The sequence below is a fragment of the Gopherus evgoodei genome, unplaced genomic scaffold, assembly GCF_007399415.2.
Source record: "Gopherus evgoodei ecotype Sinaloan lineage unplaced genomic scaffold, rGopEvg1_v1.p scaffold_37_arrow_ctg1, whole genome shotgun sequence".
Classification (NCBI taxonomy): Eukaryota; Metazoa; Chordata; order Testudines; family Testudinidae; genus Gopherus; species Gopherus evgoodei.
The window spans coordinates 84,998-102,725 of NW_022060049.1; the positions used below are offsets into that span (position 1 = coordinate 84,998).

General features: G+C 54.9%; 1 protein-coding gene across 15 annotated transcripts in view; it reads left to right on the forward strand.

Moving 5' to 3' along the window:
• The first annotated feature begins 2,356 nt into the window (after nucleotides 1-2,356).
• The window catches only part of PNPLA6 (patatin like phospholipase domain containing 6), a 72,573-nt gene continuing 57,201 nt past the window's right edge, over nucleotides 2,357-17,728 (forward strand). For 3 of the 15 annotated variants that reach the window (XM_030545498.1, XM_030545504.1, XM_030545505.1), the window contains exons 1-3: nucleotides 2,358-2,846; nucleotides 16,211-16,281; nucleotides 17,063-17,131. In XM_030545498.1, the coding sequence (XP_030401358.1) occupies nucleotides 16,243-16,281; nucleotides 17,063-17,131 (108 nt within the window). In that variant the 5' untranslated portion in view covers nucleotides 2,358-2,846; nucleotides 16,211-16,242. Of the gene's footprint in view, nucleotides 2,847-10,018; nucleotides 10,069-14,248; nucleotides 14,363-15,834; nucleotides 15,915-16,210; nucleotides 16,282-17,062; nucleotides 17,132-17,728 lie in introns of those variants that run through there. The other 12 variants (XM_030545509.1, XM_030545510.1, XM_030545512.1 and 9 more) reach the window with 10 other exon arrangements.

The window sequence follows — 17,728 nt, forward strand, 5'->3', positions numbered from 1 at the left end:
TGTCACCACAGTGATTTTTGTTTGTGTCCCTCAAACAATAAGAGCCTTTTAAAAGCATCAACTTCTGGATCATACAAGGCTTGTCTGATAAGGTCCCCTATCCCTGAACATGTCAGTATAGGCATGTGGAAGCCTGGAGGCTTGTTGAGGGTGCTGGCTCTGGGACAGGTCATGACCCCCTTATGTAGGAAGCCATGGGGACAGAGCTGCTCAGGACAAGACACCTCTTTGGCAACAAAGTAATAGCTACAGCCTGAGGGTAGTGACTAAAGAAGAGTTGCAGATCAGTGGATAATCAGCTGAACATACGCTCCCTGTGTGCTACTCTGGCCCAAAGGGCTAATATAATCCTGAGATGCATAAATAGGGGCCTTTTAAGTAGGAGTAGACTAGATATTTTATGTTTGGATTTGGCAGTGGGGTGACTGCTGCTGGAATGTTGTGGCTGGTTCTGGTGTCTGCAATTTAAGAAGGATGCTGATAAATTGGAGAAGGGAAGAGAAGAGCCATGAGAATGATTAAAGGATTAGAGAACATGCTATTGATCAAGCTCCTTGAGTCTATTTATCCTAACAGGCGAATAAGAGGTGATATGATTCCAGTCTGTAAGTACCTATATGGGGAACGATTATTTAATAAGGAGCTCTTAAGTCTAGCAAACAAAGCTATACTATGCTAAAATGGTTGGAAGTTGAAGTTAAACAAATTCAGGCAGCACATAAGGTAATTTTTTTTTACAGTAACAGTAATAATCATTGGAACAATTTACCAAGGGTTGCGGTGGATTCTCCATCACTAGCAGTTGTTAAATCAAGATTGGATGTTTTGCTTCAAGAGCTGCTGTAGGAATTTTTTTGCAAAAGTTCTCTGTGCTATACAGGACATCACACTAGATGATCAAAGGAGTCCTTTTTGGCCTTGGAATATATAAAAAGGAAGCCCCTGTGCTCAGTCTGATTTTCCTTTGGCCTGCTCCCAAAACTACCTGTTGCAGGCTCCAGGGAAGGCCAGAAGTGGAAGGAATTTACTGGGCCCATGACCAGCAATGGGTCCCAGCTACTGCATGCAGGGCCCTGTTCCAAAAAGCCAGCCAGGCATTTGCCTTCACTAGTGTGTCCTCTCTCAAAGCATATCCCCCCACTCCCCCAGCGAGCAACCCCCAGCAAGCTTCTGGGACAGCAGGTGTTCATTTCCATCGAGGAGGTCTCAGGAGCCCTCCTAGCTATTGTGTTCCCTGGGGGGGGGAGGTTTTTGGCAATCTCTGTCTCCGCACCCCTCCCCCCCCTCCGCTGAGCAGCCCCAGGGTGCCAGGAGAACAAGTTGCACAGCAGGCTGATTACCCTTCCCCCAGAAGCTTGGTGCTTAGGGGAACTGCTTCTGCCACCTATGAGAAATGGCCCTGTGCAGCTGCTAGGAGCTGGGCCAGTGTGAGTAGGCCAAAGTGACACATCATAGAGCATTTGGTACAATGCCAGATGGGCAAAGACATTCCCCCCCACCCCATACCTGGGGCTTGCTACCCTCCCAGAGCAACTCCCTTTGTTCCCCAGAGTCTGCTGCCCCCTATGTGTGTGTGGGGGGGGGGGATTGCTCCTCCCCCTTGAGTTTGCCACCCCCTTAGTCTACTGCCCCCTGGGGGAGCCAGGTGGCCAGTCTTCAACAGAAACACCCACTTGAAAAGGGACTCTGGTGGGCACCACCGACCAAACGGTTAAAAGTCTGGTTGGCAGTGCAGTGGGGACCTGGGGCTAAGGCAGGCTCCCTACCTGCCCTGGCTCTGCGCGACTCCTGGAAGCGGCTGCCAGGTCCCTGCGGCTCCTAGGCGCTGGGGTGGCCAGGGATGCTCCGTGCGCTGCCCTTGCCCTGAGTACTAGCTCCGCAGCGCCACTGGCCAGGACCTGTGACCTTAGGAGCTGTGGGGGGCCGTGCCTGTGGGTGCGAAGGCAGCATACACTGTGCAAAGCTACCTGGCCGCCCGTGCGCCTAGAGGCTGTGGACACCTGGCTGCCGCTTCCTCAGAGCTGTGGTATGTGGCCCTGGGCCCCTGCACGCCCCCCAGCCTGGAGCCCCTTCCTGCACCCCAAGCCACTCATCTCCCCACCCCCGAGCCTGTCCCAGCCCAGCTGGAGGGAGGGAGGGATGGAGCCAGCAGGGGTAGGGAGGAGGCGCAGGGAAGGGCTGTGAGGTTTTGTGTGATGAGAAAGTTGACACCCCCTCCCTTCCCCCCAGTCTGCCACTCCCGAGGGGGAGGAGAGGCCCCCGTCTGGGGTTTGGCTGCGGGCTCCCCCGAAGCCTCCCTTGCCTCACTCAAGATGGAGGCGGGAGCGAGCTGTTTCGTTTAACGTCGCCATGACGTCACCGAGCTACGCCTCTGCGCTCACAAGATGGCGGCCGCATTCGGGCTGCTCTACGCTAGAGGGGATCGGCCTGGGATAGGGCACTTCAGCCACGAGAATAGCGTAGCTGAAGTCGACATATCGTAGGTCGACTTACCTTGTGTCCTCGGGGCGCGCGGTCGACTGCCGCCGCTCTCCCGTCGGCTCCGCTTCCGCCTCGCTGCGGTGGAGGCAGAGCGATCGGGGATCGATTTATCGCCTCTATAGTAGACGCGATACATCGCTCCCCGTAGATCGGTCACTGCCCACCGGTCCGGCTCGGCGGGTGGTGTAGACGTACCTTTGACTCGCTTAAGATGGCGGCCGCAACGGAACTGTCGCGGTGTCAGTGACACATGGCTGCGCCGCGGGTGCCGGGCGGGAGGCGGTGGAAGAGGGAGAGTTTAAAGGGACCATGTACTAACCACTGCGGAGACGAGCCGGGCAGGAGGCTGCAGCGCGGCCGCTGAGGTAGGGGCGGGGACTGAGTGTGCGATCCTGAGGGCGCTGAGGGGGTGGGTATGTGGCTGGCAGCGGGGGCGGGGCGTAGGGTGAGTATGGGGGTCAGGGTGGGGGGTTATGTGGCTGGCAGCGCAGGAGGGGGCAGTGCATAGGGTGTGTCTGAGGGGAGGGGCTGTGGTGGGGTCAGGGTGGGGGGTATGTGTCTGGCAGCGCAGGAGGGGGCAGTGCGTAGGGTGGGTGTGGGGAGAGGAGCTGTGGTGGGGTCAGGGTGGGGGGGTATGTGGCTGGCAGCGCAGGAGGGGGCAGTGCGTAGGGTGTGTCTGAGGGGAGGGGCTGTGGTGGGGTCAGGGTGGGGGGGGTATGTGGCTGGCAGCGCAGGAGGGGGCAGTGCATAGGGTGGGTGTGGGGAGAGGAGCTGTGGTGGGGTCAGGGTGGGGTGGGTATGTGGCTGGCAGCGCAGGAGGGGGCAGTGCATAGGGTGGGTGTGGGGAGAGGAGCTGTGGTGGGGTCAGGGTTGGGTGGGTATGTGGCTGGCAGCGCAGGAGGGGGCAGTGCATAGGGTGAGTGTGGGGAGGGGCTGTGGTGGGGTCAGGGTTGGGTGGGTATGTGGCTGGCAGCGCAGGTGGGCGCAGTGCGTAGGGTGAGTTTCTGGGCTTGGGGGAAAGGGCAGTTTGTGGGGTGTGGTGCTAGGTATTGGGGTGGAGGGGTGGTGTGAGGGAGTATGTTGTTGCCTAGGGGTGTTGTGGCAGATAATGGTGGGTTGGTGGGGGTAGGAGTGTGGGGATGATGTAGTACTGGTTAGCAGTGATGGTGGAGGCAATGCGTGGCTGGCAGGGTGTGTGGGTACCTAGTTTGTTGGGTGCCAGTGGGGGAGGTATTAGTACCTGACTGGTTGGAGGTCTCATTGGGCTGAGTAGTGTGTGCTCATATGGGGGGCGATAAGCAGATGTTTTGTCTGGGTCCATAGGGCTGGGTCACAGGCTCTGGGCGGGAGGCCAGGGTGCCTGCTTGTGCAATGAGGCAGTGGCCACAGAGATTGGTCTGTGTTCCTGATGGCACTGGCTGGTTTGGGCACAGTGAGGCTGGGTGACTGCTGGTGGGCCCATTGGTGGGGTTGGTTGGCAGCTAATGTATGTTGGAGTAGTGACCTGGGACATTGGCAGTGACTGGCTGGGGGCAGGCAGTGGTGAGGAATAGTTTTGTTGGGGCAGTGCTAAGGGGTGTCCAGGAAGGGATAGGTTGCCAATTGGTGCTGCATAGCTGCCGAGGCTACTTACAGGAGGTGGTGGGCTCTGCTTGGTTCTGGGGGAGCCAGTGCTAGGTGCTTCAGAGAGGTGCTGGAGGAATGGGTGGTGCTGGGCAGGTTGGGGAGGCACTGGGTGGGGCAGCCCAGGAACTGGGCTGGGGTGGGACTTTGTGTGGCTGGCACTGCACCTGCCTATCACTGGCACTGCACCTGCCTATCACTGGCACTGCAGCAGGAGTCCAGAGGTCACTGGCTCCCAGATGCCATTAGCTCCACACATAGCATGTATGAAGCATGAACTGCCATGCAGAACAGACCCATCTCTCTCTCTCATATGACCGATCTTCTCTGGGCTGTTGCTCTTATTAGCCCTGTAGCGGAACAGCCTTCAAGCCCTGCCTTGGGGCCTGTGGGCCCAGCTCAGTGTGACTGTCGAACAGTTCTAGGGCACAGATGAATCCCCTTCTGCAAGGATTCTTGCCTGGGCTCCGTGATCCATTCCCAAGGGAGGAGCAGCTCATCTGCCTTCTGTTGGGTTCTGGCAGTAGGACAAGGCCCCTGCCAATCTGGGCACAGGCCAGAGGGTTGATTTCCAGGGGTGGACATTTCTGTTCCCTCATCCTTGCACCAGTGATTACTGTCACAGGGCAGAGTGATTGACAGCTCCTCTCATCCCAGGAGGCATAGGCACCAACTTTTCCTGGTGCCAGTGGTTGCTTAACCCCCCTGCCCCGCATCCCTGGCCCCACCCGTATTCCAACCCCTTCCCCAAAGTTCCCACCCCAACTCTGCCCCCTCCCTGCCCCTGTTGGACCCCTTCCCCAAATCTCTGCCACAGCCCCGCTTCTTCCCCAAGTGTGCTGCGTTCCCCCTCCCTCCCAGTGCTTGCTGTTTTGCAGTGAGAAGCACTGGGAGCAAGGGGGAGAAGCGGGGACACAGCGCGCTCGGGGAAGAGACAGAGCGGAGGCGAGTTGGGGCAGGGAGCTGCCGGTGGGTGCACAGCATCCACCAATTTATCCCTGTTGGTGCTCCAGCCCCGGAGCACCCACGGAGTCGGCGCCTATGCCAGGAGGAGCCAGCTGGTATGTGTAGGGGGTGAGGGGATCTGTCCTAGAGTGGACTTGGAGGTGACTCATCATCAACCTCACTGTGCCTGGGAGGGATGAGTCATGTTGATCTGTGATGCCGTTACTCTCAAAAGCGCCCCTGGGGCCTGCAGCTAGACACTGGCTCTGTGAGCTTGCAGGCAGCTGACATTAGTGACACAGTGGGCCTGGCTAGTGGCTCTGAGAGTGAAGGAGCGGCCTGGCCAGTTGGAAACTGGTCCATGAGATCTCTGTGCTTCTCTTGAGTTATGTGGCTCCTAATCATTGTCAGTTCTCAAACATGCCAGCATGACCCCCATTCTGAGTCCTTCAGGTCTAGGAGAGCACCAAGCCCTGCTGTGCCCAGTGATTCTGCTACAGAGAACTACAAACCCTGGCCCTCTCAATGAGGCTCTTCCCTCTCCTGCCTGGGAGCTGACCCTTTAAGCACACTTCCCTGAATTTGTATGAGGTGTGTTTTGTAGATTGGGAGAGTCATTTGGCCTGTTTCACAGAGTCACAGAGGAAGTTGGTGGCAGAACTGAGCATGGAAACCTGGAGTCCTGGCCCCCTGCCCACCCGAGATCCTGCTCCACAAACCCCCAGTGTATTATCTGGTTTGACCTACATGGTTTCAGTGAAGGCCTGGCTGTTCACCTGCCTTTGTAGGGGCAGTGTGCATGAAAGGCCAGGATTCTCAGAGTCTCGGAGGTGTTGCTGTTACCCCGAGTAATGGTGGAGTGGAAGGGGATTGAAGGCCAGAGCCTGAGAGATGAGGGTCGAGGGGCTGCTCATCTGTGCCTACTGCTAACTCTCCACCTTGACTGTGTTGCTTTGGGCTCAGTCTGGCAGAGCTGCACCCAGGTCTTCTCTCTGCAAGGGCTGGGCTAGCGATGGGGGCGTGATGTGATGAAAACCCTCATCTAATCTGACAAGGCCCAGGAGACAGGCTCTGCAGCACCAGCTGACTCTTGGGTGACCTCAGCTGAATTGCTCTCCTCTTCACATGGGGCCAGTTATCCCCCCAGTAGGGGCACTGGGGTTCAGTAACTGGTTTGTGGTGGGTGTGGTGTCTCTGATGAAAGGCCAAGTATTAATAGTAGATGCCCACTATATCGGCAAGCTTCCTGAGTGCCAGTGTCACAACAGTGCTGCTGCCTAGCTCTACTGTGGGTCAAGGGCCAGGAAACTTGCTAGGGAATGGGCACTTCCCATGGGTACACACTTGTGCAGCCCATGTAGCTAGCCTAGGTGCGGCTGTATGTCAGAAGCCCAACTTGGCTGTGCCCGGTACCCTGTGTCTTAGTGCATGTGCAGTAGTGTACTGACAGCCAGGCTAGAGTATAACCTGGGTATTAGGGCTGCTGCTCGCAGCTGGTGTGGGCATGCTGCCTCCTTTGCTATGCGAGAGCCATGCCTGGCACTTCCCATGCCAGACGCCCTGCGGCATCTCTCAGCAGGAACCCTGCCTTTAAACAGTGCTGCAGCTGCATTTGCTGCTGCTGCTGCTGTAAGGTCAGATGCTGGTTCCTAATGGGGATCATCTGTTAGCGCCTGCTCTGCTGGTACCAGTCACCAGGGCAAAGTATACTTGGCAAAGAATTGAAATGACAGAATGAATGACAGAATGAATGCCAAGCTGGATACCAGGGCTTCTGGGAATGCCAGCCTGGGCCCCCAACTACAGCTAAGGAGGGTGGCAGATCTCAAGCCTTCAGAAGCCTGTCTGTGGCCTACTCCCCCTTCTGTCTGAACAGCGTCATGCCATGCTGTCCGCCCCTCTGGCGGTGCCATCAGCGTCTGTCTCACAGTTGTCTTGTGGCTGATCTGCCCAGTGTGGGGGCTGCTTCATTGAGGTGTTGAGTTCCCTCTTTTGCCTGGCACCATCTCTCACTAAGGCTGTTGGCCCTCTGTAGCATCCTCCTTTGCATCTGGCGTGCAGCTGAAGGCACAAATCTTGTGTACGAGAGCAAGTTGACACCTCACTGCCTCCCACCAGGCATCACCATCTTGTGCAGGGGTGAAGTCACTCCCTGAGGAGTTCTCCTCACAAGTAGCTGCTCCCCACTTTTTCACATTGCCCTTCTCAGCTAATGTATGCGGACACAGCCCTTAATCTGAGCAAAGACCCGGACCATGTAGCTCTAGGCCATCACTGCTTTTGATACGGTCTCCCACAGTATTCTTGCCAACAAATTAAAGAAGTATGGATTGGATGATTGGACTATAAAGTGGATAGAAAGCTGGCTAGATTGTAGGGCTCAACGGGTAGTGATCAATGGCTCAATGTCTAGCTGGCAGCCAGTATCAAGCGGAGTGCCCAAGGGGTCAGTCCTGGGGCTGGTTTGGTTCAACATCTTTATTAATGATATGGATGATGGGATGAATTGTACCCTCAATAAGTTCGCAGATGTCACTAAGTTGGGGGAAGGTAGATACACTGGATGGTAGGGATAGGGTCCAGAATGACCTAAACAAATTGGAGGATGTGGCCAAAAGAAATCTGAGGAGGTTCAACAAGGACAAGTGTAGAGTCTTGCACTTAGGAAGGAAGAATCCCATGCAGCGCTACAGGCTGAGAACTGACTGGCTAAGCAGCAGTTCTGCAGAAAAGGACCTGGCGATTACAGTGGATGAGAAACTGGATATGAGTCAACAGTGTGCTCTTGCTGCCAAGAAGGCCAATGGCATATTGGGCTGTATTAGTAGGAGCACTGTCAGCCGATTGAGGGAAGTGATTATTCCTCTGAATTTGGCACTGGTGAAGCCACACCTGGAGTATTGCATCCAGTTTTAGGCCTCCCACTACAGAAAGGATGTGGACAAATTGGAGAGAGTCCAGCGGAGGGCAACGAAAATGATTAGGGGGCTGGGGCACATGATTTATGAGAAGAGGCTGAGGGAACTGGGGTTATTTAGTCTGCAGAAGAGAAGAGCGAAGGGGGATTTGATAGCAGCCTTCAACTACCTGAAAAGGAGTTCCAAAGAGGATGGAGCTTGGCTGTTTTCAGTGGTGGCACATGACAGAACAAGAAGCAATGGTCTCAAGTTGCAGTGGGAGAGGTCTAGGTTGGATATTAGGAAACACTATTTCACTAGGAGTGTGTTGAAGCACTGGAAGGGTTTACCTAGAGAGGTGGTGCAATCTCCATTCTTAGAGGTTTCTAAGGCCCGGCTTGACAAAGCCCTGGCTAGGATGATTTAGTTGCTGTTGGTCCTGCTTTGAGCAGGGAGTTGGACTAGATGACCTCTTGAGGTCTCTTCCAACCTTAATATTCTATGATTCTATGACTGTGGGGCTCGCACCAGCTGCTGGGCAAGAGGGACCCTGGTTTTGATCCCATCCGGCAGTTCCTGTGGTCCTAGACAGCAGCAGAGGCAGGTTCAGGAGACTGGGTGTTCTGCACTTGTCAGCTCTGCATTGAGCTCTGGGAGCAGGTGGTGAGAGTGGGTGGGTGGATGTGCATCTGTGGTATGTCTACACCAGTGGTTCTCTAACTTTTGTTCTGGTGACCCCTTTCACATAGCAAACCTCTGAGTGCGACCTCTCCATATAAATTAAAAACACTTTTTTAATATATATATATTTAACACCATTATAAATGCTGGATGCAAAGCAGGGTTTAGGGTGGAGGCTGACAGCTCACGACCCTCCATGTAATAACCTTGTGACCTCCGAGGGGTCCTAACCCCCAGTTTGAGAACCCCTGGTCTACACTGCAGTGAATCCCACAGCTGACCTGGGTCAGCTGACTTGGGCTGAGGGGCTATAAAACTGCTAGCTGGGGGACCTGTGCTCTACTTCCCTGCAGAGAGGTGGGGGAAATAGCCTCCTTGGTTGCTAGGTGTGACTGCCCTAGCTTTTGGGCTCCCGTTGTCTTTTTGGATCGTCCACTGACATGGGTCTGTTTCAGCCAGTCCTTAATGACCCATTCATTTCACTGCAGACAGTGTGACCCAACATCTCTTAAGAACAGCCATACAGGGTCAGACCAAAGGTCCATCCAGCCTGTATCCTGTCTTCCAGCAGTGCAGAGATACTGGAACTAGGTGCTGGGCGGTGTGGCAGAACCCTCTTGCTTGGAGTGGTTTCCATCATATACTGCATTTAGTTTTGTTCAGTGGCTTTCAGCACCTCCACTATAAAAATTGTGCCAATGCCATTACAACAGTGGCTGGTGCCAGACGCTTCAGAGAGAATGAACAGAACGAGGCACTTTCGAGTGATCCATCGCCATCATCCAGTCCCAGGTTGGCACTGGCATTCAGTGGTTTAGGGACACCCAGAGCATGGGGTTGCATCCCTGACCATCTTGGCTAATAGTCATTGATGGACCTGTCCTCCATGAACTTATCTAATTCTTTTTTAACCCAGTTATATTTTTGGCCTTCACAACATCCCCTGCCAATGAGTTCAACAGGTTGTCTACGCATTGTGTGGAGAAGTACTTCCTTGTGTTAGTTTTAACCTACTGCCTATTAATTTCATTGCGTGACCCCTGGTTCTTATGTTATGTGAAGAGAGACATAACATTTCCTTATTCATTATTTTCATACCACTCATGATTTTATAGACCTCCCTTAGTTGTCTATTTTTCCAAGCTGAGAAGTCCCAGTCTTTTAAATCTCCCCTCATACGGAAGCTGTTCTATACCCTTAATCATTTTTGTTGCCCTTCTCTGGACTCTTTCCAATTCTAATATATCTTTTTGGGATACAGTATACAACATGTGGGCGTACCATGGATTTATATAGAGACATTATGATATCTTCTGTCTCATTATCTATCCTTTTCCTGATGATTGCTAACATTCTGTTTGCTTTTTTGGCTGCTGCTGCACATTGAGCAGATGCTTTCAGAGAACTATCCAGAGTGACCCCAGGATCTCTTTCTTGAGTGGTAACAGCTAACTTAAACCCCATCATTTTATATGTATAGTTGGGGTTATGTTTTCCAATGTGCATTTCTTTTCACTTGTCAACACTGAATTTCATCTGCCATTTTGTTGCCCAATCACCCAGTTTTGTGAGATCCCCTTGTAATTCTTCATGGTCTGCTTTGGACTTAACTGTCTCGAGTAAGTTTATATCATTTTAACATTTTGCCACATCACCTTTCACCCTGTTTTCCAGATCATTTATGAATATGTTGAACATCCCTAATCCCAGTACAGATCCCTGGGGGATGCCACTATTTGTCTCTCCCCATTCTGAATAATGACCATTTATTCCTATCCTTTGTTTCCTGTCTTTTAAGGTACTGGTCCATGAGAGGACTTTCCCTCTTATCCCATGACTGCTTACTTTGCTTAGGACCCTCACCAAAGGCTCTTTGGTAAAGACTGTCTGAAAGTCCAGGAACCTCATGTCTCCTGCTTTGCCCCATGAGCATTTTAACCCTTCTGGACCCACAACAGTGTGAAGTACAGAGGGAAACTGAGGCATGCCTAGGATTAATTAAAAATATTACAGACAATTCCCACTTTATTACGCTCTGGTTGGTTTTAAACATGATGCTGCATGTGGAAATGTGTCCAGCTATCTCTCAGGCATGGGCCATGCTCCTTGTGTGCTCCTTTCTCTCCAATATCACACTTGTGACAGAGTGCTCCCAAGCAGGGCACAGCTGGGCACCTGGGAACAGAGCTGAGCCTCCCCTGAGCACAGCTAAGGTCACTGACTCTTAAGAGAACTGGTGGCTTTCTTAAAGTCCCAGCTCCTGGAGTCATGTGAATTTATGACAATTGCAGCTTTTGCTTAGCCAATAAAGTCAGTGTCTAGCACTCTTGGCTGGGGAGCACGGTCCAGCAACTCCATGAAGGGATAACTAAAGAACCCAAACTGATTGGGTTTTGTAATCCCATGATTTTGGGGGCCTCACTTCTGAGCATTGAAGCTGGTGACGCTGCATAGATGGTGGGTTCTATGTGCCTATGAGCTCCAAAGCATGCTAGTAACAACCAGCACAGAGACCTCTTTTGAAGTGGCCGACACTATTAATCAGGGGAGCTGCGAGGCTTAGCTGACCCACTGGGTGGGAAAGGGTGGGTGGTGGGGTGGGATGCTGGGTGGGGCAGGGCAGGCTGGACAGAGTGAGGTGGTAAGTGGGGAAGGCTGACTTGGCAGGGTGGGAGGGAAGGCTGGCTGAGGGTGGCAAACTAGGGATGGCTGGCAGGGAAGGCTTGTGGGGAAGGTGGGGGCAGTGGTAGCAGCAAGTGCTGGGTGGGGAGGAGGGGTGGTAGGCACTGGGTGGGAAATAGGGAGGGTGTCAGTTGGAGGCTGGGCTGGGGGAAGCAGGTGCTGGGTGGGAAAAGTTGAGGTGCTTGGCTGGAAAAAGGGGGTCATGGGCGGTGGGCCGGGAGGGGCAAAAGCTAGGCTGGGATTGGCAGATGCGAGGCAGGAAAGGCTAGGCTGGCAGGGTGGGGAAGGCCACGGGCTACAGGCACTTTGCTTGGCCATTACACACAGCATTTATCTGTCCAGCCCTGTTATCAGGGCATGGCCTTGCTTGCTGATCAGTCTTCAGAGGCTGTTGCTGCAGTGCGAAGGCAATCAACAGCTGGATTAACCCAACTGCTTCTTCCCCATGCCTCTGTGGGCATCCTGAATGAGAGCCAGTGGAGGGACCCTTGTGTCCTGAGCAGAGCTCCCTGCCAAGGGGTCCTCCCAAGCAGCCTTTCCTTCTGCGCCAGAGCTTTGGGGTGAGAGGAGATGGCGACCCTGGAAGGAATCTGAATCCTATTGATCCAACACCTTTTGTCCCTTGGGTGGCTAGTAACAGCATCACGGGCTAGTCCGTGAGCCTGTGTGGGATAGAAGTCGGCTGCTGTTCATTGATCCCTTACCCTAGTTATCTGTAGCCTCTCCCTGGCCAATAACGGGGCTACAGTGTGAGCAGGGCCGGCTCCAGGCACCAGCTAAAGAAGTAGGTGCTTGGGGCGGCCAGTACCAGGAGGCGGGCACGTGTTGGTCTTTGGCGGCGGCTCCCTCAGTCTCTCTGAGTGAAGGACCTGCTGCCGAATTGCCGCCAAAGAGTCGAGCGGTGCAGTTGCGCTGCCGCGGCTTTATTTTTTTGCCGCTTGAAGCAGCAGAAAACCTGGAGCCGGCCCTGAGTGTGAGGGCAGTGCTGGGGCCCGGAGCCTGAGCTTTGGCGACCTGCCACCGACTGCCATGCTAGTGTTATGGTAACACTGGGACTCTGATTTGAACCCTGCTTCATGCTGTCACCTTGGGACAGGAGCTTCGCCACCTGGCGTTTGCCTGAGGGTGGTGAGTGGTTTTATTTCAATGTTTATGCAAAATCGGTGCAGCTATTTGAGTTCCACAAAGTGGGTCCTTATGCTGTGATTTAAGAGGCCAGTTCTCTTAAAATCAGTCTTTGTATCTTAAGAACATAAGAACATCCATGCTGGGTCAGCCGAATGGTCCATCCAGCCCAGTATCCTGCCTTCTAACAGTGGCCGGTACCAGGTGCTTAAGAGGGAATGAACAGAACAGGGCAATTACCGAGTGATCTATCCCATCGTCTAGTCCCAGCTTCTGGCAGTTAGAGGCTCAGGATACCCAGGAGTTGCCTCCCTGACCATCTTGGCTAATAGCCATTGGTGGGCCTATTCTCCATGAACCGTTGGTGCTGCTTGTGCTCAGCGAGGCCTTGATTCTACCACCCTGAGCTCAGTGGCAGCTGTGTGACTGATTCAAAGGGCACGGGGCAGGCCCCAGGTCCCCTTCTCATGCTTGTAGTGCTGCTCCTACCTGCAGGAGGCATGTGGCTAATTGGAGGAAGCCAGCTAGAAACCTTGCTGATTGTAGCACAGCAACTGCTGCAGCCTCTGGGGTTTGGCAAGTCCAACTCCTCCGAGATTTCCCTGTGGTGAACTGCAGGCAGCAAATTCTGTGTGCGGTGGGAAGGGCTTGCTCTGTCGCTGGCTGAGATGGAGCCCAACACCATTGTGCTGCAGTTGGATGGTGAGGGGGCCTTGACGGATGGAGCTGGCGATGTGCTGGCTGTGAGCGCTCATCCTAAACCAAGTTCAGGCAGAGCTAAATGAATGTAGCACCCGGGTTGCCGTATCTCTGCTCTGGAGATATTCCCATTACCAAGCGCTCCGTAAGATCTGACATGGTGACATTCACTGCTGAGAGTCCAAGCAAACCTGTAACCTTGGTGGCGAAGATTGGGGGGTGGGTGGGGCTTGCTCACAGGACTGGGGCAGGATATTGACCAGACTCTGTGGTTGGTACCATGCACCACCGCCCTGTGATGGCCCCACATTAGCCCTGCCCATGTGCTGCACAGAAAGGGGCATGGGTTGATAGAACACTCAGAGCTCACCGCGTGTCCATCATTGAGGTATTTCCCGGCCGCGGTTAGGACCAAACCACAAATGAGTGTGGGGGTGAACCAGACAGTGAGTGGCCAGTGGGGGAGAGGCCTGAGGGAGAAATGGGGCCAGGATGGTAGTAGAAGCAAAAGTGCAGGGTCCAGGAGCTGCCAGAGATGGCAGGCTGAGATGGGACCCCCAGAGCAGGGCCTGCAGCATAGGGGCATTGCCCAACTGAAGTAGGGGATGGGGAGCCCTGATATGGCAAGAGGGATGCAGAGATGCTGGCATGGCTGCAGCTCAGGAAGTGTGCGGCTCTCTGCCTTGCCCACAGCTGACCCCGCCCAAGGAGCAAAACTCCTGGGTGAGACCCTGGGGCCGTGGGGGGTGAAGCGTATTCCTGCAGCAGGAGGCGGAGCTACCAGCTCATGACTGGTAAGGGTGGGCTGGCCACGGCAGGCCAGTGGGCAGGCCAAGAGGAGCAAGTGGTGGGCAGGGGAAGCCAGCAGGGTCTCAGGGCACAGTGCAAGCGGAGCAGGCCAGGGCTCCTTCTGAGCATGGGTCCACAGCCGCTGTGCTCTCCGGGTCCACTAGCATGGGAGGCCAGGGCAGGGAGGAGGTCAGCTGGTAGCTAACTGTATGGGGCCTTCTTCCTGCAGCTCTGTGTTAAATGCTGTGGCTGGCAGGAACTTTCCAGGAAACAGCAGAGAGAGGAGCAGGGGGGTGGGGAGTTACACCGCAGTGACATCACCACTGCTCTGCTGCGTGGGTTGGGTGCAGCCTGGTCTAACCCGGGAGCAGCTCACAGGGGAAGCTTTCCAAGCCATTGGCACTGCACCCCATCACAGAGCCTGGGGCACAAGGATACAGGTATTGTCCCCATGATTGAGGGGTCTGCACTCTGCCCAGTGCCGCCCAGAGCTTAGAGGAAGTGCCTTGGGGTGAACTTTCTTGCATAATCTCCTGCGAGTGGAAGGGGGTGAGGGGTTCACAGGAGTCAGTTTGCACAGCTTTAGTTACCCAGGTTCAAAACATGACATACGCCTGGGCTCCTCCTCCCACAGCTTGCACACCAACCAGCCCTTGCTCCTCAGCACTGGCTGCCAGACACATTGCTGGGCACTATCCTGAAATGCTTTCTTGCCTCTGCTGTGTCAATCCCTGAGATGGAGGAGGGGCTAAGATGGATTTCCCCAATGGGCCCGGAGTCCAGGCTCCTTTCTCAGCCTAAACAGTAGCTTGCCTGAGCACATGCGTCCAGCGTTAGAGCCAGGTTAATCCTGGGTGCACGACCCTCACTAGGGGACTGGTGCAGGCCTGGCCCTCCAACAGCCTCTCCCATGTGCTCCCTGGCCAGCCAGGGCTCTGTTGGCATCCCCTTCCCCTAAGACCAAAGAGCTCTGCCTTGGCTGGGTAAGGTTAAGCTGTCCCTGTGTATTGCCACTTTGCCTGGCCTGCCCATGTGTCCGAGCTGCAGCAAGCATGTTCCCGGTGAGGTCCTGGTGTGCAGTGAGAACGTTCTGCTGGTGCCATTTCAGCCCAGGATCTGCACCCGCACAGGGTGCTGGGGCAGGGCAGCATTGGCAGGAGAGGTTGCAGGGGCAGCACTGGCTATTGCTAGTCTGATGGAAGCCAACACAGCATGGAGATAAGGTTTCTAACAAGGGTGGGGGAGAGGGTTGTCCCTGCTGAAGGGAATGAGTGAGTCTCTCTTGTCACCTCCACCTCTGTAGGGGCTGGCACCCCTCTTGGACATCCTTCCTCATCTGCCCCAGGCAACACACTGCCTTGGTGGCCTTAACTAGCCTCTCCCTTCCTATGTCCATCTACACAGCAGCTAGGAGGTTGCTCCCTAGCCAGATAGACAGAACACAGTTCTACTCAACCTAGCGCTCTAACAGTAACTGTGGCCCCAGTGTGCGGGTGGCCTCCAGGGTACAATCCCACTTATCCTTGGGGAACATACTCAGGTGGGAGTCAACCGTCTGCTGTGACCCCGCTGCTAGTGGAAGCAGGTTAACTCATATGTACCAGTCTGCCCATGCTGGGAAGTAGCCCTTGCATCTCAGTACAGGCCTGATCCCAAGTGCCCAGCCCTGTCCTGAGCTGGAAATTGCCCACTTCCACAGTGCGAACTGGGACTCTCTCCTCCACACCCTGCACTGGCTGACAGGGGGCTTTGAGTCTGAGTCATGGTACCTGTGTCTGGTCATTGACAAGGAAGTGACTTGAAGGGCAGGTGCAGAGGACCCATCTGCCCTGGAATGGGGCAGGGACACCACTGGCTCAGGAGGTGCGTGAGCAGGGTCTGGACTCTGACTGGGACCTTTCTCCGTTGGCAGATCATCAAGCAGCAACACTCCTTCCCCCAGCAGTGGGGCTAGCACTGGTGGGGACCTGCAAAGGGCCAGCTGCTCCCCAGGTGTGTCTGCAGTTCAGGTCAGGGACAGTAGGGTGAGGATCAGGGAGGGAAGGGCCAGCCCCATGTTGCCCCATGACCTGTGCTCCCAGCCAGGAACCAGCAGGAGGTAACAGACTGTCTGAGAGGGTGCTGTCTTGAGGAGGTAGGATGGGGGGAATGAGACCCTCTTTGAGGGAGGGAAACTATTGGTAGGGTGAGTAAGGAGATCTGTGGTGCTGGGGGGTGATGGGAGCTGTGCGTGGTTGACCCTGGCTTCTCCCAAAGGGCACACCATAAACGTCTCTGCTTGTTCTCAGGCACGTTTCTGGGACCAGGGCCAGCAGCAGACATGGGGCAGAGTGAGTCCGAGCTTCAGGATGAGCAGGAGGTAGGTGCTGTCTAGTTCCTGGCTGGGGCTCCTGGCAACTTGTCCATTGTAGCCTGGCAGTCACTGGAGTGAGCAAGTTCTCAGGCTCTCAACCCATCATTCCACTCCTGCCACCCATGTTCAGAGAGCTACCCCTGCTGGTGCTATCCACTGACTGGACAAGGACCTGAAGAGACCCTCCCCACCAGCACCATTTCCTGGGGGCTGGGGACACTTCCCTAGTGCAGGGCACCTTGGCTGGGATCCCAGTCAGAGTCCTCCCCAGGACCCCCACTTGTCCCAGCAGGGTGCCCCTCCCCTCTGACTGGGAATATTAAATCCAGCATCCAAGTCACGTTCCAGCTCCACAAATCCCCCATCTCCCATCGGAATCCTCTTCCCAGATGTGGTACTGGGTAACTGGGTTCGGCAGATGCCTCTCCAGAGCCCAGTGGCCCTCTAGGATGTGTCTGGTTAGGTGTGGTCTGCTGGGGCCTGCCCAGGACACAGTGTCCCAGGATTGCTGGAGGCTTGCCCTCCACTTCAATGTCCTTTCTACTTCTGCACTGTTGTGTGCCCCATTGAACAGCTGCCAGCCTCACTCCAGGGTTGGCTGCATTTCAGTGGTGGGCCCGTGGTCACTGCACACTCAGCAAAGCATGTTGGGATGGAAGGTGCTATAGACAGACCCTTATGACCAGATGTTGGGTGGCGCGGCTGTAGGGTTGGGCCCATGGGCTTTGATGGCAGCATCAGCCTGCCTGCTGGTGCTGAGGCTCTGTCTGCATCTCTGTCCACACAGGATGCAGTGCTCACAGCCGTGCTGCCCAACCTTAAGCTCTTTGTGGAGGATCAGCTCCAGACCAGCATGGTGAGGAGGGGCTGCTGGGAGGTTATGCCTGTGGTGTGGGGTCTCCTGAAGGGATTGTGTTCCTGGGGGATATGGAGGAGTGTAGTGGTCTCTCCGGTGGGCAGTGGAAGTGCTGGCCCGGTGGCATAGCCCATGGTTCCCGACCAAATCCCAGCTCCTGGTGGGAGGGGAGGCTCTGGTACTTGCCCAGGAATGTGCTGGCACCTTTGGGGCTCAGCCATCCCTGGACAAGTCTTGGCTGGTAAGTGGAGGGGATGATGGGGTCAGACACTGTCCTTGGACTAGGGGAGGGGCTGGGAAAGAATTTCCCCCTGGTTTGAGCTGTGGGGATCCTGCTGGCTTCTAATTCCTCTAGTGTGGCTGCCCTCCCCCCACTCCCATTGGTCCCTCTGACGGCAGGGGTGGGGTGTGTGGCAGGTGGGAGCAGTTACTAGCTGAAGGGCAGGCTGGGGGGAGGAGGGGCAGTGTTTTCCCAAGGAATTGAAATTGGGGGGATGTTCAATTTTATGAGGTCAGGGCCAATGAGTGGTGAGACCATGAGGGTGAAAGTGGGCCATATGGCACCATATTAAAAACTGAAAAATGTTTTGTGACCAT